The sequence below is a fragment of the Antechinus flavipes genome, chromosome 4 (genome assembly GCF_016432865.1).
Source record: "Antechinus flavipes isolate AdamAnt ecotype Samford, QLD, Australia chromosome 4, AdamAnt_v2, whole genome shotgun sequence".
In the NCBI taxonomy this organism is placed as follows: domain Eukaryota; kingdom Metazoa; phylum Chordata; class Mammalia; order Dasyuromorphia; family Dasyuridae; genus Antechinus; species Antechinus flavipes.
Genome location: NC_067401.1, coordinates 481,591,343 through 481,618,691, shown reverse-complemented (window position 1 = coordinate 481,618,691; position 27,349 = coordinate 481,591,343). Strand labels below are relative to the sequence as shown.

The window sequence follows — 27,349 nt, the reverse complement described above, 5'->3', positions numbered from 1 at the left end:
CTGTCTCGGAAAATCTTTCTTATCTTACCCATTCCTTCTTTTTGTCTTCTCTCCCTCCGATCCTTAGGCCACAACTTTGCCTCTCATGCTAAATCCTGTCTTCCTCTGACCTGAGTATATATCATTCACTGGCTGTGTCCCTGGTCCCTGAGGGCAGCTCATTAGTTTTTCTATCTTTGTAAGAATTCCAATATCCCAGGAATTACACGAAATTAAAACATTCCGGTACAAACAAAATCAATTCAGACAGATTTGTCAGGAAATGGGAGGAATTTGGTCCTGGCAGTCCTATTCCACCCCATTTTCCTGCAGGAATATCCACTACTAATTCTAATCCAAAAGGATTCAAAGATGGTAACACAAATCTAGCCAATTAGGATCTTGAAATGGAAATCCTATGTCTTCAAGAAATCTTCCACAGTCTCCCAAAGCATAGACACCTTAGTCTACCTGTGCTGGCTTCTATACAGGAGTTGTTATATTCTATGAGTATATAGAGAGTTGCTGGCTCCTGTCTTCCACTGACATTTTGAAGCCTGTTTAGGACTGGCTGCACAGGGGACTTCCAACTGTCACACAAAGGAGATGTCTTCTCTTATGTTTGCAGGGACCTGAAAAAGCCATTGATAGCTCCATAGAGGGCTTAAACAGTAGTCCTGAAAAGATGTGAAGAGTAAGGGAGATGTCTGTCCCTCTCTGCCTCCTTCCCTGATTGAAGCTTTTTTTGTTGTCTAGTGACTCCAAATAGATCAGCATCACAAGTCAACATGGAATCTCATGTACAAAGGAGCAACCCAGAAATGGCATCTGCTGCCAGGACTCCCCAATCCTCTGACCAAGGTACTTGAGTTTCAGGAGACCTCTTATCTTTGTTCAGGTATCTCTTACTCAGATCCTTTTTTTCTTATTCCCTCCTCTCCTTTGCCTTTTCTCTTTGAGATATCCAGGTTTTTCATCTTTATACCTCACGCCACATCATATTTTCCTCCTATCACCTGAACATAACTTATTCCCCAATAACTGTGTGACAGGTCCCTTAGTAACCTCCCTTAGTTTTTCAGCTTTGTAAGAATTGTAATATCTTTGGGGCAGCGAGTTGGCATAATGGATAGAGCACCAGCCCTGAAGTCAGGAGAATCTGAATTCAAATCTGGCCACAGACACTTAACACTTCCTGGCTGTGTGGCTCTGGGCAAATTAATTAACCTCAATTGCCTTAGGAAAAAAATAATTTCAATATCTCAAAAAATAAAATAGATAATTTTGATTACATGAATTAAAACATTTTTGCACAAACAAAATCAATGCAAAGTTAGCTGGAAACTGGGGAGAAAATTTATCATGGGAGTCCTATTCTACTCCATCAACATGCAGAAACACCCACCATTAGTCCCGATCCAAAAGTACTTCAAAGATGGTAAGACATAAATCTAGAACCAATTGGGATCTTAAAGAGTAGGCGCTTATGTATTCAGAGAGACAGGAAAAGATATCTTCTACTATTTCCCACTGGTTTTCCCAAAGCATAGATGACTGAGACTACATAAAGTACTTCTTAGCAAAGATGCTTGAAAACTTTATGAAGAGTTAGGGAGGTATCTGTCCCTGTATCTATCTCCTTTTCTGACTGAGGTTTTCTTTCTTATCTAGAGTCTCCAGAGGGATCAACAGCACAGATCAGTGTGGGATCTCCTATGCAAAGGAGCTGCTTTAGGGGAGAATCAGCTGTCACGACTTCTCAAAGTCTTATTCAAGGTATCTGAGTTTTTGGAAACCTCCTGTCTCTGCAAATCTTTCTTTTCTTACCCACTCCTATCCTTTATCTTCTTTTTCTTTGCAACCCAAATCTCACCTTTGCCCTTAAGGTCACATCATGTCTCCTTCCTAACCTCCTAATAACCTGAATATATCATATCTTTCTTCCCTGGCTGTTTCTCAGGTCCCTGAGGACAGAGTTTTTCATTTTTCTAACAATTGTAATATTTTAGGATTAGAATAATTTTGATTATATGAAATTAAAAATATTTTTGTACAATCAAAATCAATGCAGTCGCACTGAGTAGGAAATTAGTAAATTGGGGTGAAATTTTTCCGGCAATTTTCTTTGATAAAAGCCTTATTTCTCAAATATATAGTGAATTTACTCAGATCTATAAAAATGAAGATACATTTTCCATTTGATAAATGGTAAAAGGATGTGAACAGGCAGTTTTTAGAAGAAATAAAAGTTACCAATAGTTGGCAACTATTGATAATATTAATTGCATTTAATAACTGCAACAGGAATAATATCAGCTTACATTTTTTGTTACTTCAGCACTTGAAGGATTTTCATATATTGTCTCATCTGAGCCAGAATGGAGGAAACTTAGATATGTGAATGGACTTACCTAAGATCACACAACAGGGATGCTTTGGAAGTTATGACATATGAATAAATGAGCTTATTCTCCTAAAAACCATGGACCTATGCTGATCCTCACAGGTGCTCTGAGGCCATGAGTATTGGCTCTCTGGGCTGAGGGCAGAGGAAGAAGGAGTTTAATGAAGAAAATTGAATAGTTTCAAAATAACCAGTAATTTTATTCAACTACTTTTGTTTTCAAAGAAGCCTCATGATATAAATATTTTGTCTCTACTATAGGATTACACTCTATGTAGGATAATCTTGCACATGGTTGTCTCAAAAATTAGGCCATAGTTTCACCATGACTAGTAATCCAGGGAGTCTTGAGATGTGTAGTCTACAAGGCTTAATTTCTTAGCAAATACAGAACCAGTGAGCTTTCTTGTAGTTAGGAAGATCTGAGTTCAAATCTGGCCTCAGACACTCATTAGCTATGTAACTGAGTAAGTCACTTTACCTTTGTCTGCCTTATTTTCCTCATCTGTAAAATGGAGATAATAGTAGCATTCATCTCCTGGAGTTGTTATGAAGATCAGTGAGATAATATTGATAAAGCACTTATAGCATATACCTAGCACATTATAAGAACTATATAAATATCAGTTCTTATTATTCCTGGGAAAATCCTATAACTAGATCATTAAAGAGGTATTTTGTGAACAAGTAGAAAAAAGCCAGTTTAAAAATCTCTGAGATGGATTTCATATCCAAGATACACTGTGACCTAGCAAAAATATAAGAACAGTAATCATTTCCCAGTGAATAAGTAATCCAAAGATATGAATAAACATTTCTCAGAATAAAATGGCAAATTTCCACAACCATAATGGGAAAAATGCTTCCAAACACTAAAAACAAAAGAATAAAATAAAAGAAAGATAAATCAAAACAACTCTGAGATTTGCCTGGAAAATTCAATTTAATAAATATTTATTATATGCCAGGCACTAAGCACTGGAGGTACAAATAAAAAAGAAAAATAGTTCCTTTCCACAAGGAGTTTACAATCTAATAGGGGAAAAAACATACAAAAGTAAGTTGAAAAAGGTAAGGGGACCAGGAAAGACCCAGTAAGAGGGAACTAAGTTGAACTGCTGATAGAAAATAGAGAGTTACCTGAAAAGTTCTGAAAGAAACACATTGGGAGTAATTTGCCCACTCTTCCCTCCAGTCTTCCAATCAGAGGAGAAGGGCAACTGAAGGAATTGAGAAAATGTTAATCTCATTAAAAGATGAAATTTCAGATGATCAGCTTATAATGGAGGAAATAGGATGTCCCATGGAATAGACAGCTGGCTGGGCTACTGATGGAAAATTGACCCAATCAATATAGGTGGTACTATGGAAAGATAGGCACACTATGTGCTTCTGGTACAGTTTTAAATTTGTCTGTTCTGGTGATCAACTTGAAATTATGTAAATAAAATGACTAAAATGTCTATGCCCATTGACTCAAAGATCCTAGTAATAGATGTCAAGATATATAGGAGACATTCTGTGTATACTAATTCAGATTCTACATTAGGAGAATTTTATGGTTCTCCATAGCCCATAGAGATTAAAAGAAAGAACTTATAGTAATAATGAAAAGCTATGAAGTGAGTAGAGGCCCATTGATTATGAAATGGCTAAAAAAAAAGGTGGTGATACTAAGATATATTGTAATATTACTGTGCAATAAGAAACAAGGAATATGAAGAATTCAGAGAAGTCTAGAAAGACATATGTGAACTAATGTAGAAAGAAGTAAGCAGAACCAGGAAAACAATAAACTAAATCACTGCAATAATGTTAACATAAAGAATAACAAAATGAATGCTACATTATTTATAAAGAGCAAACTTGTTTTTAGTGAAAATGGGTGGGGGAGAAGCATTTCTTTTGTTTTCTTGAAAAAGTTGGGGATTACCCACTCACAAAAAAAAAAAAAAAAAAAGGATTGTGATTGGCCTGACCCTTAGGGAAGTAAACAAGCTGCATTTAATTGACCACCTCACAGCTAATGTCAACTAAGGTACCATAAAGAACCTATGGGAGCCAATGAGAAATGATGAGGCAAGGGGAAAACTCTCTTGCATCAAGTGCTACTGGAGGCCCTGTCCTATCTCAGTATATCTTAGAATTTAATCTAGAAAAGGCATAAACAACCTTTTACCTTTCCATAATATTTTTAAAATGAAAACTTTTGGAGGATCTTATGTATACTTTATATTCTTTTCTTATCTATTTAGTGCAATGGGACGCATTCAACCATATAGTGATCTAAAAGACCTTTTGCATCAAGGCACAAGACTGGAATATGGGGATGAAAAGTATATTTAGAATATATGCATAGCTATACACAAATATATGTGTATATATGTATGTGTGTGTATATATACATATGATATATATGCTTCATCAGTGCCCATTTTGTCTGTAGTGTAAATATAATATATGTGGCTGTATATACAAACATATATAATCCCTCGTGGATATATTTGTATGTATGTGCATATGTGTAAATTACATATGTGGTTATATAAACAACAAAATATTAAAAAAAAAGAAAAAGAAAAAGTTGGGGATTATGGGTGTGAAACATATAGTGCCTATATTTGTCATCTCAAATAATATATTAGTTAATTTGAATAAACTTCTCTATCCCCATCTTTTTTATTCTTTTTTAAGGGGAACATCTTTGGATAGGTGAGGGAGGAGAGAAATATTCAGGTGATAAAGGTAATGTGAATACAAAAGATTCTTTAAAAAACATTTTCAAGGAAAAGAGAAAATCACAGAGACTAAAGCTTCAATAAACACAGGTCACATCAAACCAACTTATTTTCTCTTTTCTAACAGTTGTTGAATTGAGAGTTCAGGAGAAGCCATAATTGAGTTTTGGCTACATTTCAACTGTCTTTGATTAAATTTCTCACAATATTTGTTTTTTCCTTTTGTAAAAATATGTTATTGATGTCTTTGGTTGGTACAGAATGGTTATTTGTAGATATGCAATCTCCAATATAAACCTTCCCTTGTAACATCATGGTATGACAGAAAGAGCACTGACTTGAAGTCAATGGATCTTGGTTGAAATCCTGACTCTTGTTACTTACTAGCTGTGTATCCTGAGCAGTTCACTTAACCTAAGCTTTTCACATCTACGAAATGAAAGAGTTGAACTAAATGGCCTCTAAGGTTGCTTTGGCTCTAAATCAATTCATAACTAAACATTTATTAAGTGCTTTTTAGAGGCAAGTAGTAGGGACACAAATAGAGACAAAAGACAGATCTTACCTTCAAGATGATTATAGTCTAATAGGAGAAACAAATATATATATGATAAATAGGAAATAATTAATAGGGGGAAGCACTAGAATTAAGAGAAGTTGGGGAAAGTTTCCTGTAGGAAGGGGGATTTTGGTTATGACTTAAAGGAAGCTGGAGAGCTCAGTTGGTTGAATCAAAGAAGGGAAAGAATTCTGGAGAGGGAGGAGAGGCAGAAAGAATACCTAAATCCAGAAATAAGGATCTTATTCATGGGCCAGCTAGGAGACCAGTATAGTCCATATACATATACCAAAAAGTATATGAATTTGGTCCTATGAAAACCATTTTAAAAATACAGAAAAATTACACTATATAGTGACTGCATATGACTATCCACATAATTTCTGCTCTCATAATCTCCATCTCTTGGCCAAGTGGATTGTAAAGTGGATTGGCTGTGTTAATAAAGGTATATTGTCCAGGATTAGAAACATGACATATCCTCAAGATGATGTGAAGAAACTGTAGATATAAAAATTATCCTTTTGCCAGTGTGACGTCTAAACTCAAATCTACTTTTCCCTGAGTTCTGTATGTACTTGTGGGAGAGTGTGTGTCATAGAATTTAGAGGAGAGATGTTCTGTACCAACTATATCACCACTGTAGAAACTCATTTCTAAAAGATAATTGAACCTGACTAATAGTTCTCTCATAGGTAACACAGGTACTGTATTATAATATCAGGTCTAATGGTCATAAGATTATCTCCTTAATAAAGGCTATAGTCTATGCATGGAAACCATTGTTATAAGACTGGGTTTGCAAGCTATTATGACAGTCCTCCCTTAAGAGAGGTTGTAAGCTCATAAAATCTAGGTGTGGAAAACTACTAACAATAAGAGGTTAACAATTACCATAGCAGTGTGTCCCCAAATAATTTGCCAACCATCATTTTGACTTCCTTCCCTACACTTTCGAAACCAAAAAAGCAATGTGCCCTGAACCTTGACATGCAAACTAGGCAGCCACCAAAATCAAGATTTTAGACCCATGTCACTATAATACTAAAACCAACACTGCCCTTAGGGGAGCTTCATTCTGTGTATGTATGAGTTATAATTGGATCCCCTTCCCCTTTCCACCTTCTTCCCCTCCCCCTCCTGACAAGATTGACTCTTGTCAATCACTTGCCAATAAAATTTAATATTCAACTGATCCCCACTGTTATTATATATTATCTTGGCATCCAAGTAACCTAAGGGGTTTTCTTCCCTGGTGCCTTTGGGTGGGCCATGGACTTTTCCTTAGATCTAAACTCAATCCCTCAATAAGGACTTTTCCTATTGATGACTATACCTACATCAGAGCAATCTGACACTTTGTGCCGACTCACTAAAAACAAGGATCAATGGGGAAAAACGGTGTCCCCCTCCCAAGAAGGGACCATTCTGTGTCAGATAACTGTCATGGCTTCTGAGCTATACAGCATTAGAAACCTCCAATGTCTCCAGTCTCTGAGAGCTGCCCTAATATCCAGAGTGGAAACATAGCCACCATGATCTGCCAATGAAGGCAGAAAGGGTTGAAGGAAAACTGAAAGCTTAACTAGATCAAGGATTTAAAAGCCTTCTGGTCCAATGGATCCATTTTGAAGATGAGAAAACTGAGGCCCAGAGTGGCTTTGCCAAGGTGACCCAGGCACTAAGTAGCATGGCTGGGATCTAAAGACAGACTTAGAACTCTTTCCACCAGACCACACCATAACAATGCAAAGGGAGGAAGGGGAAGGGAAGCACAAGATGGTTTAGTATAGTAGAGCTCTCTAAACTGGAAAGTTCCAATGGGTCATGTAAGATCATCTTTTTCCATCAATTTTAAAATTTTAAAAATATTTTATTATAATTATTATTATATATTATTATTTAATATTTTCTCAATTACATGTCAAAACCTTTTTAATACTTTTTTTTTAATTTTGAGTTCCAAATTCTTTCTTCCTCTCTTCCCTCTTCCCTCCTTGAAAAAGCCAGCCCCAGCCACCTTTTAAGGTCTGGGATTCTTGAGTAGGGGTTAAAGAGTGATTTTAAAGAGTGATTTGACCCCTTTTCACCATCTAGTTCTAGGGAGTTTTGCTTTGGGGGTTTCTGAAGAAAGGGGTCCTAGAAAGACCCTAGGGGACCTCTTGATGCCCACTTCACTCAGCTCTGATTTTATCTTTTCCAGATACCAGTAATAACAACGAACCCTCAAATTTTAGACGAAAAAAGAAGTGGGGAGGCGTTCGGAAAGTCCTCCAGGTCAGAGTCACAGGTAAGCTGAGACATGAGCCTGATCTTTCCTTGTTAGCCTTGCCAGGACCCAACAAAAGTCCATGTGTTTCAAACCCTTTTACCAGATTGCAGCTTAGCATCCCAGCCTATGAGCTCAGTGTGAGTGGGTCAGAATCAAAATGTTAAATAAGGATTAGGAAAAATCTGGACTCTGCTGGGGTCCCTTGTCAGTAGCAATCAAGAGATACTGTCAGATTGCGTGCCCAGTCATTGAAAACAAGGAGCAATAGGAGAGACCTGTATCCCCTTCAGGAGGGATTCCCCTTGTGCTAGAGAACTATCACAGAACTGAGGACTTCTGAGCATATCATTAGAAATCTCCAATGTCCCCAATCTTTGAGGGCTGCCCCAACAGCCAGAGAGGAGATATAGCCACCAGGCTTGGGGCCCTGACCTGCCATTGAGGGATGGGGAGGGAGGAGGAGAGCTACTGAGCATGGATCTTAATTGAATCAAAGATTTAGAAGCTTTCTGGTCCAGTGGATCCATTTTGAAGATGAAAAAACTGAAATCAGAATGACTAAAGGGCTTTGCCAAGCCTAACTAGACACTGAATAGCAAGACTGAGATCTCAAGACAAGTCTTGGGACTCTTTCCACCAGACCCCAATGTGATTATAAGTTGCAATGGGGTGAAGGGGAAGGGAAGCACAGTGGGATTTGGTATGTTAGAGCTCTCCAAATTGTAAAGTTCCAATGGATGATGTAAGATATTCTCTCCTCCATCAACTTTAAAATTTTTAAAATATTATTACATTTATTATGATATATTGTTATTTTATTTATTATACATTTTATTTTTTTTCTAAAATTTTCCCAATTACATGGAAAAACCATTTTAACAACTTGAAAAAATGTTGAGATCAAAATTCTCTCTCCTCCTCTCTTAATCTCCCCTCCAAGAGAAGGAAAACTAATTAATATAGATATAATCTGATTTAGTCCAGCTACTTCTTAAGGCCTGCAATTCAGGGGAAAGGTTTAAAAGAGTGATTTGAAAAATAAAAGAAAATATGAAACATAAGAAAAAACAACAGATCTGAAGATCAGATCAGAAAGAGAAAACATAAAAATAATTGGACTATCTGAAAGCTATGACCAGAAAAGGAATCTTGACATATAAGAAATAGTTATAGAAAATTGTCTTGAAGTGATAGAAAAGGAAGAAAAAGAGAAATAGAGGAAAAAACCAATCAATTGCCACCTCAAAGAAATTCTACAAGGAAAACAAAGAAATATCATTACTAAATTTGAAAATTCCCAGATTATAAAGAAAATTTTACAACTACCATCCCTACCACCACCAACGAAACAATTCAAATTGTTGGAATAGGGATAAAGAGTTGGGATAGGAATCCCTTAGTTGGGAAAGGGATAAAGAATGAAGGAAACGGGGGTATAGGATCAAATAGGGTAAAGAAGGGTGTTTGGATTAATGGGAGTGGGAGATGGTATATAGATTAATGAGAAAGAGATAAAGAGGGAGGGGAAAGGTAGGGAGAAAATAAGGGAGGGATCCGTGGAGGAGGGGCCACAGCAGGGAAGTTAAGTAATAGCAAGGCAAGTTAAGAGATGGAAGTTAGCAGGGATAAAAAATAAGAGATGTACATAAACATAATTACAATGATCAGAAGTAGAATTCATTAGAAAAAAATTGGGGTAGTAATCACTGATTTTAGAAAGTCAAATTTTAAAAAGATTCAATCAAGAGAGAAAGCGACATTATATGTCAGCCACATTAATATTGTTTTAGATTTATGTGGATGTATGTGTATCAGTGTATGTACACAAGTATACACACACACACGCATGTAAATGTATTTGTATTTAACTGCAGTCTGTTTGGGGGAGTGGGGAAGAAAGGGGAAAAAACACAATAAAGTAAAAAGTGCACAGTAAAGAACAAAGGAAAACCTGCAAGGAAGCAGACAAAAGATGGGCAGTTTGAATACAATGTCATCTATTATTATATATGCTTTCTTAAGATAGAAATTTCTTGTTACATATTTTGAATCCTTCCTGTAGGGCATGACAATAGGTTTTTTGTTTGTTTTTTTGTTCTCATTCTGTATTTCTTTTTCTATTTTGTTTTTTCTTATTTTGCATTAAGTTTAAATAAATAAATACATTAGGGGAAAAAAGTGATTGAGTTTTGTTTTGGGGGTCTCTGAAGAAAGAGGTCCCGGAAAGACCCTAGGGGACATCTTGATGCCCACTTCACCCAGCTCTGATTTTATCTTTTCCAGATACCAGTGATAACAACGAATCCTCAACTTCTGGGAGAAGAAGGAAGTGGAGAAGTGCTCGGAAAGTCCTCCAGGTTAAGGACACAGGTAAGCTGAGACATGAGCCTGGTCTTTCCTTGTTGTTAGCCTTGTCAGGAGCCCACAAAAGCCCATAAGTTTTGAACCCTTTTACCAGATTGCAGCTTAGCATCCCAGCCTGTGAGCTGTTAAACAAGGCTTAGGAGAACTCTGGACTGGGGTCTTTTATCAACAGCAAAGAGAGTGTCAGGCTGCCAGTGTCCACTCATTGAAAACAGCAGAAGAAACGTGTGTGCCCCGCCCCGAGATGACCCTCTGGTGCCAGAGAATTGTCACAAAACTGGAGCCTTCTGACTTACATAACATTAGAAATCTGTGATATCCCCAACCTCTGAGAGCTGCCCTAACACCCAGAGAGGGGCCATAGCTCAAGTCTGTGTCCCTGACCTGCTAGTGAGGGGAGGGGAGGGAGGAGGAAAGCTGCAGAGAATGGATCTTAATTGGATCAAAGATTTAGAAGCTTTCTGGTCCAATGGATCCATTTTGAAGATGAGAAAACTGGAGCCCAGAGTAACTTTGGCAAGATTGCCCAGGCACTGAACAGCACTGCTGGGATCTGAAAACAAGCTTGGGATTCATTCTACCAGACCACAAAGTGATGAAAAAAGAGGAAATAATGTACACACTCAGTATGGATACAGAAATATACCTTATCCTTCAGGAAAGTAGGAAAGGAGGATGCAAGAAGGGGGGCGATAATAGAAGAGAAGGCATATGGGAGGGTCAGAAGCAAAACACTTCTGAGGAAAGACAGAGTGAAAGAAGAAAAAGAATAGAATAAGCAGAAGGGAAATATAGTTAGCAATGGTAAATGTGAAAAGAATTTTGAAGCAAGTTTCTTTGACAAAGGCCTCATTTCTCAAATGTGTAGGGAACTGAGTCAAATTTATTTTTTTTAAAAAATAAGAGCAAGTCCCTAATTGATCAGTGATCAAAAAATATGAACTATTCTCAAAGGGCTATAAAATCATGCAAGCCTTTGATCTAACAATATCACTACTAAGCATGAATCAAAAAGAGATTTTTAAAAAAAGAAAAAAGCAAAAAGACCTTTACATAAAAAAAGTATTTATAGCAGCTCTTTTCTCAGAGCAAAGACTTGGAAATTAATGGGATGCCCATCAATTGGGAAATGACTGAATAAATTGTGATATATGATTATGATGGGATATTATTGTTCTATAAGAAATGATGAGTAGCATGCTCTCAGAAAAAAGCTCCATGAGCTCAAGCAAAGTCAAATGTCCTTGTTTAGAGTGATAGCATTGTTGTGGAGTGATCAGTTGTGAATGACTTTGCTATTCTCAGCAATACAATGATGCAAGAGTACTCTAAAGGACAAATGCTATCCATACCCAGAGAAAGAACTGATTGTGTCTGGATACACATTGAAGCATACTTTTTTAAACTTTATTTTTCTTGAAAGGGGTAGATCTGTGTTGTCTTTTGCAACATGACTTTTACGGAAATATTTTGCATGAGCTTACATGTGTGTTGTCAATGTGAGGAGGGGAAGGAAGAAAGTCTGGAATACAAAGTTTTAAGAACAAAGTTAAAAAGTAATTTATATGTAACTGGGGAAAATAAAAATATTAAGTCCAAAAAAAGAAAGAAACATAGAAGAGAATTGTGGAACATTTTATAAGAAAAGCAACATATCTAGAGAACAGATCAAGAAAAGAAAACATAAAAGTAATTGGATTACCTGAAAGCCATGACCAAAAAACCCCACCCCCCAAAACAAAACCTTTACACAATAATAAAAGAAATAGAGAGAATTGTCCTGAAGTGATACAACAAATGGGGAAAGTAAAAATAGAAAAAAAAATCTAGCAGCCATGTCATCATTGAGATCCTACAAGGAGAACATAATAGAAATATCATTGATAAATTTTGAAACCCTCAGATCTAGAGAAAATTTTAGAAGCACAAGAACAAAAAACAAAATAACAAAACAAAACAAACTGGAGCTACTATAAGAATTGCGCAGGATTTAGGTTGCAGCCAAAAATATTATATTTAGCAAAATTAATTCATAATATTGAATGAAAAAAGGACATTCAACAAACTTAGATTTTAGAACACGTGTGTGTATGTATATACCAAGAAGTACCTTCCAAAATCTACAAGGGACTTCTTGATGCCCACTTCACCCAGCTCTGATTTTATCTTTTCCAGATACCAGTGATAACAATGAACCCTCAACTTCTGGGAGAAAAGAGAAGTGGAGAAGCACTCGAAAAGTCTTCCAGGTTAGGGACACAGGTAAGCTGAGACATGAGCCTGGTCTTTCCTTGTTAGCCTTGCCAGGAGCTCAGTGTGATTCTGGGTCAGAATCAAAATGTTAAACATGGCTTAGGAGAACTCTGGACTCCACTGGGGTCTCTTATCAAGAGCAAAGAGAGTGTCAGGCTGCCAGTGTCCAGTCATTGAAAACAAAGATCAGTAGAAGAAACCTGTGTGCCTCCTCCCCCCAGATGACCCCCTGGTCCCAGAGAATTGTCACAAAACTGGGGTCTTCTGAGTTACATAGCATTAGAAATCTGTGATGTCCCCAACCTTTGAGAGATGGCCTAACACCCAGAGGGGGACATAGCCCAAGTCTGGGGCCCTCACCTGCTAGTGAGGGGAGGGGAGGGAGGAGGAGAGATGCAGAGAATGGATCTTAATTGGATCAAAGATTTAGAAGCTTTCTGGTCCAATGGATCCATTTTGAAGATGAGAAAACTGGAGCTCTGAGTAACTTTGGCAAGATTGCCCTTGATGAAAAAGAAGAAATAACATACACATTCAGTATGGATATAGAAATATACCTTATCTTTCAGGAAAGTAGGAAAGGAGGATGCAAGAAGGATGGAGATAATAAAAGAGAAGGCATATGGGGGGGAGGGTCAGAAGCAAAACACTTCTGAGGAGAGACAGAGTGAAAGAAGAGAAAGAATAGAATAAACAGAGGGGAAATACAGTTAGCAATGGTAATTGTGAAAAGAATTTTGAAGCAAGTTTCTTTGACAAAGGCCTCATTTTTCAAATGTATCGGGAACTGAGTCAAATTTATTTTTTTAAAAATAAGAGCCAGTCCGTAATTGATCAGTGATCAAAAAATATGAACTATTCTCAAAGGGCTATAAAATCATGCAAGCCTTTGATCTAACAATATCACTACTAAGCATGAATCAAAAAGATTTTTAAAAAAGAAAAAAAGGAAAAGGACCTTTACATAAAAAAGTATTTATAGCAGCTCTTTTCTCAGAGCAAAGACTTGGAAATTAATGGGATGCCCATCAATTGGGAAATGACTGAATAAATTGTGATATATGATTATGATGGGATATTATTGTTCTATAAGAAATGATGAGTAGCATGCTCTCAGAAAAAAGCTCCATGAGCTCAAGCAAAGTGAAATGTCCTGTGTTTAGAGTGATAGCATTGTTGTGGAGTGATCAGTTGTGAATGACTTTGCTATTCTCAGCAATACAATGATGCAAGAGTACTCTAAAGGACAAATGCTATCCATACCCAGAGAAAGAACTGATTGTGTCTGGATACACATTGAAGCATACTTTTTTAAACTTTATTTTTCTTGAGGGGAATAGATCTGTATTGTCTTTTGCAACATGTGTTTTATGGAAATATTTTGCATAAGCTTACATGTGTGTTGTCAATGTGAGGAGGGGAAGGAAGAAAGTCTGGAACGCAAAGTTTTAAGAACAAAGTTAAAAAATAATTTATATGTAACTGGGGAAAATAAAAATATTAAGTCCAAAAAAGGAAAGAAATATAGAAGAGAATTGTGGAACATTTTATAAGAAAAGCAACATATCTAGAGAACAGATCAAGAAGAGAAAACTTAAAAGTAATTGGATTACCTGAAAGCCATGACCAAAAAAACCCCACCTCCAAAACAAAACCTTTACACAATAATATAATAGAGAGAATTGTCCTGAAGTGATACAACAAGTGGGGAAAGTAAAAATAGGAAAAAATCCACCAGTCATTTCATCACTGAGATCCTACAAGAAAAACATATAGAAATATCATTGATAAATTTTGAAATCCTCAGATCTAAGAGAAAATTTTAGAAGCACAAGAACAAAAAACAAAATAACAAAACAAAACAAAACAAAAAAAAAAAGGGAGCTACTACAAGAATTGCACAGGATTTAGGTTGCAGCCAAAAATACTATATTCAGCAAAATTAATTCATAATATTGAATGAAAAAAGAACATTGAACAAACTTAGATTTTAGAACACGTGTGTGTATGTATATACCAAGAAGTACCTTCCAAAATCTATAAGGGACCTCTTGATGCCCACTTCACCCAGCTCTGATTTTATCTTTTCCAGATGCCAATAATAACAATGAACCCTCAAGTGTTAGGAGAAGAAGGACGTGGAGAAGCACTCGGAAAGTTCTCCAGGTTAGGGACACAGGTAAGCTGAGACATGAGCCTGGTCTTTCCTTGTTGTTAGCCTTGTCAGGAGCCCACAAAAGCCCATGAGTTTTGAACCCTTTTACCAGATTGCAGCTTAGCATCCCAGCCTGTGAGCTCAGTGTGAGTGGGTCAGAATCAAAATGTTAAATAAGGCTTAGGAAAACTCTGGACTCTGCTGAATCCCTTATCAGTAGCAATCAAAGTATGTCAGACTGCCAGGGTCCAGTCATTGAAAACAAAGATCAGTAGAAGAAACCTGTTTGCCGCCACCCCGCTCTCTCCTCCCCCTAAATGATCCCCTGGTGCCAGAGAATTGTCACAAAACTGGGGCCTTCTGAGTTACGTAGCATTAGAAATCTGTAATGTCCCCAACATTTGAGAGCTGCCCTAACACCCAGAGAGGGGCCATAGCCCAAGCTGGGGCCCTGACCTGTTAGTGAGGGGAGGGAGAAGGAAAGCTGTAGAGAATGGATCTTAATTGGATCAAAGATTTAGAAGCTTTCTGGTCCAATGGATCCATTTTGAAGATGAGAAAACTGGAGCCCAGAGTAACTTTGGCAAGATTGCCCAGGCACTGAACAGCACTGCTGGGATCTGAAAACAAGCTTGGGATTCATTCCACCAGACCACAAAGTGATGAAAAAGAGAAAATAACATACACACTCAGTATGGGTATAGAAATATACCTTATCCTTCAGGAAAGTAGGAAAGGAGAATGCAAGAAGGGGGGATAATAGAAGAGAAGGCATATGGGAGGGTCAGAAGCAAAACACTTCTGAGGAGATGTGACAGAGTGAAAGAAGAGAAACAATAGAATAAACAGAGGAGAAATATAGTTAGCAATGGTAATTGTGAAAAGAATTTTGAAGCAAGTTTCTTTGACAAAGGCCTCATTTCTCAAATGTGTAGGGAACTGAGTCAAATTTATTTTTAAAAAAATAAGAGCCAGTCCCTAATTGATCAGTGATCAAAAAATATGAATTATTCTCAAAGGGCTATAAAATCATGCAAGCCTTTGATCTAACAATATCACTACTAGGCATGAATCCAAAAAGAGATTTTTAAAAAAGCAAAAAGCAAAAAGACCTTTACATAAAAAAAGTATTTATAGCAGCTCTTTTCTCAGAGCAATACAATGATGGAAATTAATGGGATGCCCATCAATTGGGAAATGACTGAATAAATTGTGATATATGATTATGATGGGATATTATTGTTCTATAAGAAATTATGAGTAGCATGCTCACAGAAAAAAACCTCCATGAGCTCAAAGTCAAATGTCCTTGTTTAGAGTGATAGCATTGTTGTGGAGTGATCAGTTGTGAATGACTTTGCTATTCTCAGCAATACAATGATGCAAGACTATTCTGAAGGATTTATGATGACAAATGCTATCCAAACCTAGAGAAAGAACTGATTGTATCTGAATGCAAATTGAAGCATATTTTTTAAATTTTTATTTTTTTTTTGAGGGGGGTAGATCTGTGTTGTCTTTTGCAACATAACTTTTATGGAAATATTTTGCATAAATTCACATCTGTCTTCTTAATGTGAGGAGGGGAAGGAAGAGAATCTGGAACTCAAAGTTTTAAAAACAGAGAAAAAAGTGGTTTACATATAACTGGGAAAAAATATTAAAAACCCAAAAAAGAAAGAAATATAGAAGAGAATTGTAAAACATTTTATAAGAAAAATAACACATATGGGGAATAGATCAGGAAGAGGAAACATAAGAATAATTGCATTACCTGAAAGCCATGATCAAAAGAAAAACACCCCAAAACAAAACCTTGACACAATAATATAAGAAATAATTAGGGAGGATTGTCCTGAAGTGATACAAGTAGGGGAAGTAAAAATAGAAAAAATCCACCAATCACATCATTGAGATCCTACAAGGAAAACATATAGAAATAGCATTGATAAATTTTGAAATCCCCAGACTAAGAGAAAATTTTAGAAGCAACAAGAACAACAAAAAAGTAAAATAGCAACACAAAAAAAAACCTAAACAAACTCAATTCCAATAGGCTGGAGCTACTATAAGAATTGCACAGGATTTATGTTGTACCCAAAAATATTATATCCAGCAAAATTAATGAACAATATTGAATAAAAAAGGACATTCAACAAAGTGTTAGATTTTCAGGATTTTGTTTCAAACAAATTCGAACTCTATAGAAATAAGGTGCAGAGAAGCTATATAGATACATTAAATGAGGGAGGAGGATAGGTAGTTCTGAAAACCTATTTCTATTGGGAATAAGTGAAAGAGGGAATAATACATACATACACACATGTGTGTGTATGTAGATACCAGGAAGTACCTTCCAAAATCTATAAGGGACCTCTTGATGGCTACTTTACCCAACTCTGATTTTATCTTTTCCAGATACCAATAATAACAACGAACCCTCAAGTGTTAGGCGAAAAAGGAAGTGGGGAGAAGTTCGGAAAGTCCGCCAAGTTTGGGTCACAGGTAAGCTGAGACATGAGCCTGGACTTCCCTTGTTAACCTTGCTGGGAACCCACAAAAGTCCATGTGTTCCAAACCTTTCTTACCAAATTGTCTGCACTGTGGTCACCAGACCACAAAGTGATTATAAATTGCAATGAGGTGAAGGGAAGGGAAGCACAGGATGGTTTCCAGTTCTCCAAACTGGAAACTTCCAATGGGTGATGTAAAATCAACTTTTTCCCATTAACTTTAAAAATTTAAAAATATTTTATTATGCTTATTATTATATATTATTAATATTTAATGTTTTCCCTATTACATGTCAAAATCATTTTAATACTTTTTTAAAATTTTGAGTTTCAAATTCTCTTTCTTCTTCTCTTCTCTTTCCCCTCCTTGAGGAGCCCAGCAATTTGATATATATTTGGTATTATTTAGGCCCTGGTCCTCTTAAGACCTGGGATTCTGGGTAGGAGTTAAAAGAGTGATTTGAAAAGTAGAAGAAGAGAAGGGGAAGAGAAGCAAATGAATCTTACCCTCATCAGAATTGGCTCAAAGAGGAAATAACATACACACTTAATATGGGTATAGAAATATACCTTATCTCACAAGAAAGTAGAAAAAGAGGATAAAAGAAGGGGGGAAGATAATAGAAAAGAAGGCATGTGGGGGGGTTCAAAAGCAAAACACTTTTGAGGAGAGACAGTAAAAGAAGAGAAAGAATAGAATAAACAGAGGGGAAATACAGCTAGCAATGGTAATTGTGAAAAGAATTTTGAAGCAAGTTTTTTTGACAAAGGCCTCATTTCTCAATTGTATAGGGAACTGAGTCAAATTTATTTAAAAAAATAAGAGCAACTCTTCAACAATGAGATGAACCAAATCAGTTCCATTTGTGCAATAATGAATAGAACCATCTACACCCAGTGAAAGAACTCTGGGAAATGAGTGTGAACCACTACATAGCATTCCAATCCCTCTGTTTTTGTCCACTTGCATTTTTTATTTCCTTCTCGGGCTAATTTTACATTATTCTGAAGTCCGATTCTTCTTGTGCAGCAAAATAACTGTATGGACATGTATACTTATATTGTATTTAACATTTACTTTAACATATTTAACATGTATTGGTCTACCTGCCATCTGGGGGAGGGGATGAGGGGAAGGAGGGGACAAGTTGGAACAGAAGATTTTGCAAGGGTCAATGCTGAAAAATTACCCATGCATATATCTTGTAAATAAAAAGCTATAATAAAAAAATAAGAGCCAGTCGGCCAATTGATCAATGATCAAAAAATATAAACTATTCTCAAAGGGCTATAAAATCATGCAATCCTTTGACCTAACAACATCACTAGTAGGCATGAATCCCAAAAGAGATTTTTTAAAAAGAAAAAAGTAAAAGGACCTATACATACAAAAATATTTATAGCAGCTCTTTTCTCAAAGCAAGACTTGGAAATTAATGGGATGCCCATCAATTGGGAAATGACCGAATAAACTGATATGTGGTTATAATGGGATATTACTGTTCTATAAGAAAGAATGAGTAGGATGCTCTCAGAAAAACCTCCATGAGCTCAAGCAAAGTGAAATGTACTGTGTTTAGAGTAATAGCAACTTCGTGGGATGAACAATTGTGAATGACTTTGGTATTCTCAGCAATACAATCATCCAAGGCTACTCTGAAATATTTGTGATGACAAATGCTATCCATATGCAGAGAAAGAACTGATTGTGTCTGAATACACATTGAAGTATACTTTTTTAAACTTTATTTTTCTTGAGGGGGTAGATCTGTGTTGTCTTTTGCAATATGACTTTTATGGAAATATTTTGCCTAAGTTCACATGTGTCTTCTCAATGTGAAGAGGGGAAGGAAGAGAGTCCGGCACACAAAGTTTTAAAAACAAAGTAAAAAATTGGTTTATATGTAACTGGGGGAAATAAAAATATTAAATCCAAAAAAGGAAAGAAATATAGAAGAGAATTGTGGAACATTTTACAAAAAAAAAATATCTGGAGAACAGATCAAGAAGAAAAAACATAAGAGTAATTGGATTATCTGAAAGTCATGAGCCCACCTTCCCCAAAAAAAACCAAAACCTTGACACAATAATATAAGAATTAGGATTGTCCTGAAGTGATAGAACAAGTGGGGAAAATAAAAATAGAAAAAATGCACCAATCACTTCATCATTACGATCCTACAAGGAAAGCATATAGAAATATCATTGATAAATTTTAAAATCCCCAGATGTAAGAGAAAATTTTAGAAGCAACAAGAACAACAAAAAAGTAAAATAGCAACACAAAAAAATCTAAACAAACCCAATTCCAATAGACTGGAGCTACTATAAAAATTGCACAGGTTTCAGCCAAAAATATTATATCCAGCAAAATTAATTAATTAATAATATTGAATGAAAAAAGAACATTCAACAAACTTAGATTTTTAAGATTTTGTCTCAAACAAATTTGAGCTCTATAGAAATGAGATGCAGAAGAATCCACATACATACACTAAATGAGTGAGGAGGGCAGGTAGTTCTGGAAACCTATTTCCATTGGGAATGGTAAAAGAGGGAATAATACATACACACATGTGTGTATGTAGATACCAAGAAGTACCCTCCAAAATCTATAAGGGACCTCTTGATGCCCACTTTACCCAGCTCTGATTTTATCCTTTCCAGGTGCCAGTAATAACAACGAATCCTCAAGTATTAGGCGAAAAAGGAAGTGGGGAGGCGTTCGGAAAGTCCGCCAGGTTAGGGACACAGGTAAGCCGAGAGCTTGTCTTTCCTTGTTAGCCTTGCCAGGAGCCCACAAAAGTCCATGTATTTCAAACTCTTTTACCAGCCTGTGAGCTCAGTGTGAGTCAGAATCAATGTGTCAAAGAAAGCCTTAGGAGAACACAGGGCTCTGCTGGGGTCCCTTTTTCGGTAGCAATCAAGGGGAGAAGAGCAGCTTCCCTGGCTTAGAATGACCTGGAGGATGGAGGTTTCTGGGACATCGCATGCTCTTGTCCTTCAGAGTCAGTCGCAGCCTCAGCACCCTGCGGCCTCTGTGCTTTTGTGTCCAACTTTCACTCCCCATTCTGGACATGATGCTTAAAGTCCAACAGATTCCTTTAGCCTTCGTTACTTCCTCCACGGGGCCCTTTCTGCTTAGGATGCAGGACATCCCGCATCTAGTCTTCGCCAATCCCTTTCACAGCCAATTCCCTAGAGAAGGCTGCCTTTCCTCATTGCCTCCATGTCCTCTCCTCCCCATCAATTCTCAACTGCTCCTGGTCCGGCTTGCTCACCTACTCAACTGAACCCAGCCTCTTACAGTCACTGATGATCGCTTTGTTGCTAAGTCCGAGGGCCTTTTCTTAGTGCCTTTGTTCTTTGACTTCAGTTTAGCCTTTTCTTCACTTCTTCCTCTAAGTTCTCTCCTCTGTGGACTTTTAAGTCATTGCTCCTCCCTGGTTCTCCTCCCACAAGTCTAGCCTGATTACAGCCACATAGGAGGCTGGCTGGCTGGGGAGGCAGGAGCTCATCCTCTGGTCAGAGTGGCAAGAAGCATCCTTTCTTTCAGCCCTGATACCGACCATTCCTAGCAGGTAGACTGAGCAAAAGAGCTCTGAGGTCCGAGCCACAGACCACTGTGGTCTGTAGAATAGCAAAAAGGTTAGACACAACTAGGTGGTGCAATGAATAAAGTGCGGGCCCCAGAATCAGGAAAACCTAAGTTCAGTTCTGATCTCAGACTCTTATGAAGGAAGTCATTTAACTTCTGCCTGCCTTAGTTTCTTCAACTATAAAATGGGCATAATAATAGCATCCTAGGCATAATAGCATCCACTTTCCAGGATTGTTAGAAGAATCAAATTAATGTAAAGCATCTGGCATATAGTAGGCTCTTAATAAATGCTTGTTCCACAAGATATCGCAAGTGTCAATGTTGAAAAATTACCCATGCATATGGTTTGAAAATAAATAGCTTTAATAAAAAAAAAATGCTTGTTTCCCTTCCTGAGGTATTAAAAATAATTATAAGGAATCATTTTGACAAAACCACAGGGCCATACTATTTAGAGTTCAAGGAGACCTTAGGAATGACCTTGCCTTTCCCTTAAATTTTGTGAAGGAGGAAAAGGAGGCAGAAGTAGTGATTTGTTCATTGCCAGGTCAGACACAGCAATGTCAGAACTCAAGAAAGCTCTACACTCTTTCCACCACACCTTGCTTCCAGCCTTGACCCTAAAACTTAGACCTCTAAGCTCCAGTTCATTCTCTGGACCACCTGACTTCTGACATTCTAGTAAATTTGGGCTTGATCAGGGAAGGCCTTTGTTACAGCTATTATGGGTCCAGAGCTGGAAGAAATTTAGTGACCATCGAATCTAACACCTTGGTTTTTCAGAAGAGAAAACAGAAGCCCAGGGATAATATGTGGTTTGCCCGTGATCATACAATAGGAGGAGAGATAGGATAATAAAAGTCACCATCATAATAATAGCTAGCACTAACACAGTGCTTTGAGGTTTCCAAAGTATTTTACAAATATTATCTCATTTGATTTGCATACAAACTCTAGGAAATAAGTGATATATTATTATTTCTATTTTGCAAATGAAGAAACAAGGCAGACAGAGATTTATTGGCTTGTCCAAGGTTACAGAGCTGATAAGTGTTTGAAATGGGATTTGAACTCAGGTCTTCCTGCTGCCTCAGTGATTTGAGCCAAGGCCTCTCTGCCTCCAGAGTCCCAGGGTTCTGTCTGCTTTGCCATAAAGCATAAAGGTGAGCATTTCTAGAGTACTTTGAGATGTCACCTGACCCTTATAAGGACTCAGGGAGAGAGACACTTATTCCAATGCTTCACAGTAATTTGCCATGGTTCCTCGGTAGTGAGTATCAAAGGCAGGACTTGACTCTTTGTGTCCCTTGCCCCCAAAGCTGGCACTCCTATCCTTACCTTCCTCTGGAACTCCTGGCAATGCTTTTTCTTTGTGTAGGGTACAATCTGTTGGGATAAAGAGCAAATCAAATTGATCATTTCTCTTCCAGTTTTCATAAACATCCAAGATCCAAAGGTGAATTTCCATCTCCCCGAGCTTCCTGTCACCTGTGGGATGGTAAAGGGCACTTTACATAAGGAAAAAATAAAGAAAGGTGAGCCTTATGTCCTCTGACTCTTGGGAGACTCAAGTCCATAGGGACTGATTGTAAGATGAATTGAAGGATGAAGGGAGGGATGAATAAAGTTGGAAGGGTGGAGAAAGAGATAGAAAGGTACATGAAAGTGTGGATGGAAGGATGGACAGATGGGTGAATAAAGAGGTGGGTAGAGGGATGGGGAAAAGTATAAATAGTCATTAGCTCAAGAATATTTGGTTCTTTGAGGTCAAAGGAAAAGTCCTCACCTTTTCTAAATGAGTTTCTAAATGAGATTGGGGGGCACACAACCTTATAGAACTCCAGACACTTTAAAGTCATAAATAGTGACCTATCTGTGATTTCACTGGTATAAAGAACTCCTAGAGGAGGAAATTCCCCTCTACCAGTTCAAGTTACCACCTTTTCTGCAATTTATAGTCTTAAAGATTTGCCTTTTTGTTGTTATTCAATCACATCAGTTAGGTCTGACTCTTTGAGAACCCATTTGGGGTTTTTTTGGTAAAGATATTTGAGTGATTCACCATTTCATTCTCCAATTCATTTGACAGATGAGAAAGCCAAGATAAACAGGGTTAAATGACTTGCCCAGGAAGTGCCTGAGACCACATTTGAACTCAGGTCTTCCCAACTCCAGGCCATTTGGCTGCCCAAAGATTTACCTAAAGCAGTAGTTCTCAAATATTTTAGGTTTAGGGCCCCTTTACACTCTTAAGAATTACTAGAAGAGTTTTTGTTCCTGTGGGCTGTAACTATTGATATGTACCATATTTGTCAGTGGTTGTGGAGAGGATGTAAAGAATTCCTAGAAAGTCATTAAAGATTGAGGAGTTTAGAGAATCTAGACTCAAGTGGAGAGTGCTCCTGCAGCAGCCAACCAGTCCTGCCCTAGCATTTGATGCCCACTGTGCACCAAGCACTGCACTAAGCGGGAAATACAAAGAAAGGCACCAAAACCAACACGGTCTCGGCTTCCTAGAACCCACATCCAATGGGGGAGAGAATTTGCAAATGACTGTCCAAACGAGTGGAGGATAACTAGCCTCTTCATACTTGGTTTATCGGAGTGATGGAGGGAGGGTGACAGGGAGAAGAGGAGAGAAGTGGTAGAGGAGGAGGTTTGGGAGAGAGAATAGTATGGAACTCCAGTGCTACTGAAGCAATCCAGAGCCTCTCAAAATTCCCAGAATCAATCTCTCTGTCTCTCTATCTCTGTCTCTCTGTCTCTGTGTGTGTGTCCGTCTGTCTCTCCCTCTCTCTCTTCCTTCTCTCTCTATTTCTGTCTCTTCTCTTCTCCCTCTCTCCCTTCCTCCTTTCCTCTTTCTCCTCTCTTCCTCGAATTCTTCCTCCTCCTCCCCTCTGTCTCTGCCTCTCTCTGTGTGTGTTTTTCTCACTCTCTGTCTCTGTTTCTCTCTCCCCTCTGTCTCTTTCCGTCTCTCCCCTCTGTCTCTTTCCGTCTCTCCCCTCTGTCTCTCTGTTTCTGTCTCTATCTCTGTCTCTCCCTTTCTCTTCCCTCTCTCTTTCTCTCTGTTTCCCTCCACTTCTTTCCCTCCCTCTGTCTCCTCCGCTCCCCACCACCCCAATCCTAGGCTCCTCGGAGAAGTGCATCGAGATGGCGGACGGGACGTGGCTCACCCCGAGGGAGTTTGAAGTCAAAGGCGGCCGCGAACGCGCCAAGAATTGGAAGAAAAGCATCTACTGCGGCGGCTTAACACTGCACAACCTCATCCAGGTAAAGCCCTGAGCGCCGCTGCCCCCGACCCCCCGCTGGAGCCGGCGGCGCTTCCTCTCCGGGCTCGCCGACTCGGCGGGGCTCCCCTTCGCCGGCCACGCACGCGAACACCCGGGCTCCCTCTCCCCCACGGTCACTCACTCCCACAAGCCCCCATAGCCTCTGCGCGAGGAGTCGTGACTGACGATCCCACATCCTCCCTCGCACTGGGGCTGGGAGGCAGCGGGGCCGGGGACTTGTCTCCTCTCCCCCCGCCCCCGCCCCGGCAGCTGGGCACTTGCCCTCTGGCAGCTGGGCATTCGCCGTTTTGTCCACTGTGCTCGAGCTGATTTCTGGGCCCTTTCGAGTTCTACTCTCGTTGTGAATTGTTCCGTTGTCTCAGACCTCCGTCCCTCCTCCCCCTCCCCTACTTTTTTTATCTTCTCCCCCTCCCTCTCTCTTTCCCCCACATTCTGGGGTTGAGCTGGTCCATTTTCTATTACCTGCCTTCGTTTCCATCTTTTGAATACATTTTAATAGCTTTTACTTTTTCCAAATCCATGCAAAAATAGTTTTCACCTGTGCGAAACTTTGTGTTCTAAATTTTTATCCTTTCCTTCCCCCGACTCCCTCCAGCCTAATCCAACGTTAAACGTGCAATTCTTTTAAATCTATTTATATACTGGTCATGCTACACGAGAAAAATTAGATCCAAAGATGAAAGAAAATTATTTGATAAAATAAAAAGCTATTGAAAAGCAAAGAAAAAGAAAAAAACAAGCAAACAACCAACCCCCCAAAAAGTGCGAAAATACTATGCTTTGATCCATAGTCAGTCTCCATAGTTCTCTCTCTGGATGCAAATGGCTCTTTCCATTATAAATTTATTGGAATTGCCTTGATGCCTTGATGTATATATGTTTCTAAAATCTTAGTGGATGAGTGACCTGTGAACCTCTATCAATCTCTTCAGACTAGTATTCTTCTTCCATAGAATTGTTTGCTTCTGTGTATTCAGAATTTCATTGGGAAAGTTTTCAATGTTTCTGGGACTACCTTCTGTAGAATTTTAGACCATAGAATCCTATCTAGTTTCCATTTCTAAACTCATAATTGATTTATAGTAAGTAAACATTAAATCACTATTTTCTCATCACCAGTTTTGAGGTCTTTCTTAACCTTGTTAAATTTCTAATGGTTCTTGGCCAGTTGAGGTTATTCAAAGGCCCAGTTCTGAACTCTTTAGCTGGAAATAAATATATTTTCTAACTTAATTGAAGAAATTTTGTGATGAATATGCTCAGCTTTAGGGATAGCTAAGTGGCACAGACAGAGCTCTGAGCCTGGAGCTGGGAAAATCCTGCATCAGATACTTACTAATTGTGTGACTCTGGATAAGTCGTCTAACTCCAATTCATCTCATTTCTTCATCTTAAAAATGGGAACACACTGGAGAAATAAATAGCAAATCATCCCAGTATTTTTGCAAAGAATGGGGATGTAGCTGAACAACAACAAATGTTTAGTTTTTAAGAAAAAGCTGTTTTGAAGTACCAGCCTATTTAATTTGCTTTCTAATGAATTTCTTTTTCCTTAACTTTCATTTCCTGTTATCACTGGGTAATTTTACACAATTAGAATCCATGCTTTTAAAATATATGAATTACTTCCTTCTGGCTATTGATAAGAGACTTTTCTTTGCCATTGAAGGACTCTGAATTTTGTGATTATATTACTCAGTGAGTTATACTGGTGTTCCTCTATGTTGAGCTCCTATGGATATGGTACAAACTCATCTTTTCAGTTAAAATCGTAACTTCAGCCTATCTTTCCAGACTGATTTCACATTATTTCCCATTATGTGCCCTATGTCCTGTCCAAATTGACGTTGCTCTTCCCCTTACCTAATATTCCATCTTTCACTGTTATACAAGTTATTTTCTCCAGGCTTTCTCTTCTCTCTTCTACCACTATCTTGCAATCATCAGCCATCATGGAACAATCCAAGTGCTATTTCCTATACAAAGTCTTTCCCGATTGCTCTGTTTTTTCATTGCATTCCCCTCTCCTTGCCTCATTCCAAAATTACTTTGTTTATTTTTTATATTTGGTTTCTGTTTACATACTGCTTCCTCCAAACAAAATCTTAATTCCTTGAGGGCAGGAACTTTGTCTCTGTCTTCATCTTTGGATCGGTCATATAGAAATATAGTAAGGATTTAATAAATGTTTGTTGAGTCAAGTAAAGTTGTCATCGTTCAAATGAAGTGATGACAACCTTCATTATGGTGATGTCAGTGAGTATGTTAACAAAGGAAGGGATGATAGAAATATTGCAAAGGACCACCCACAGGATTTACCAGTTATCTTTAAATCGGTGACAATGAAAAGGGGAGCCTATGGGCTGCCCCTGAGGCTCAGATCCTGATTAAGCAAAGAATGGAGGTGTCTACCACAGGAAGTACAAAGCCAGAAGGAGAAGCCATTTGAGGAAAGGGATGGGCAGACTGTGAATTTCATTTTAGATGTCTAGAACTTGGTATAATGAGATTGGGGGATAGAGATTGTTATTACAGATTTAGAAATATAGACTTGGGATGGAGATAGGGCAGGAGAGACTATGGACAAGACACTCCACTCATTAACTTTTTGTCTCTTTCAGGACAAACTTCTACCTTGTCCTCCAACTACACGTCACAAGAGAAAAAAGGTACTTACCACCTGATCTTACCTAGGTGGCCACAGGGTGGCTATTCCTGGTCCAAGTATTACTTAGATCAATAGTGTTAAATTTGAAAGAAACAAGCTATTAAACTGTAGCTAAAGATCCTTTCCAGTTGCAAATTGACTTAGAAAACCACATAACATTATCTGTGTTCTATGGTATTTTTTATTCATTTAAAAATATTTCCTAATTATATTTTAATCTGGTCATTCTGGCAATAGACCCTTCCATGTTTGACAGCTGTGATCTAGAATTTCTTGAGGGCACCCAATATGATGAATATATACTCTTGTGCAGAACCTTTTGTATTTATTTGTTTTACACTTGGGTTCTCCCTTTATAAAATTATATCTTTATATTCCTAACAAAGAACACAAGTCCTGTCACATAGGAGGTATTTAATAAATGCTTTTTTATGGATTGGTAGTTGAAGCTTAAGGAAAATATTTTGTGAACACTGTTTTCTAGAATCACAGAGCCAGTTATGCTTCAAACTACTAAAAGGGCAGAACTTGAGTCACAGAAATGTTGTAGAGA

The 27,349-nt window shown here is 38.0% G+C and overlaps 1 protein-coding gene across 1 annotated transcript in view; it reads left to right on the top strand.

Annotated features, from left to right (window-relative positions):
• Window positions 1–27,349, top strand: part of LOC127563473 (sp110 nuclear body protein-like) — a 56,535-nt gene that overhangs the window by 10,087 nt on the left and 19,099 nt on the right. The window contains exons 10-20 of the mRNA XM_051999985.1: window positions 736–840; window positions 1,651–1,755; window positions 7,884–7,970; window positions 10,236–10,322; window positions 12,492–12,578; window positions 14,662–14,748; window positions 17,143–17,229; window positions 19,905–19,991; window positions 22,269–22,373; window positions 23,966–24,108; window positions 26,750–26,797. Of these exons, the coding sequence (XP_051855945.1) occupies window positions 736–840; window positions 1,651–1,755; window positions 7,884–7,970; window positions 10,236–10,322; window positions 12,492–12,578; window positions 14,662–14,748; window positions 17,143–17,229; window positions 19,905–19,991; window positions 22,269–22,373; window positions 23,966–24,108; window positions 26,750–26,797 (1,028 nt within the window). The remainder of the gene's footprint in view (window positions 1–735; window positions 841–1,650; window positions 1,756–7,883; window positions 7,971–10,235; window positions 10,323–12,491; window positions 12,579–14,661; window positions 14,749–17,142; window positions 17,230–19,904; window positions 19,992–22,268; window positions 22,374–23,965; window positions 24,109–26,749; window positions 26,798–27,349) is intronic.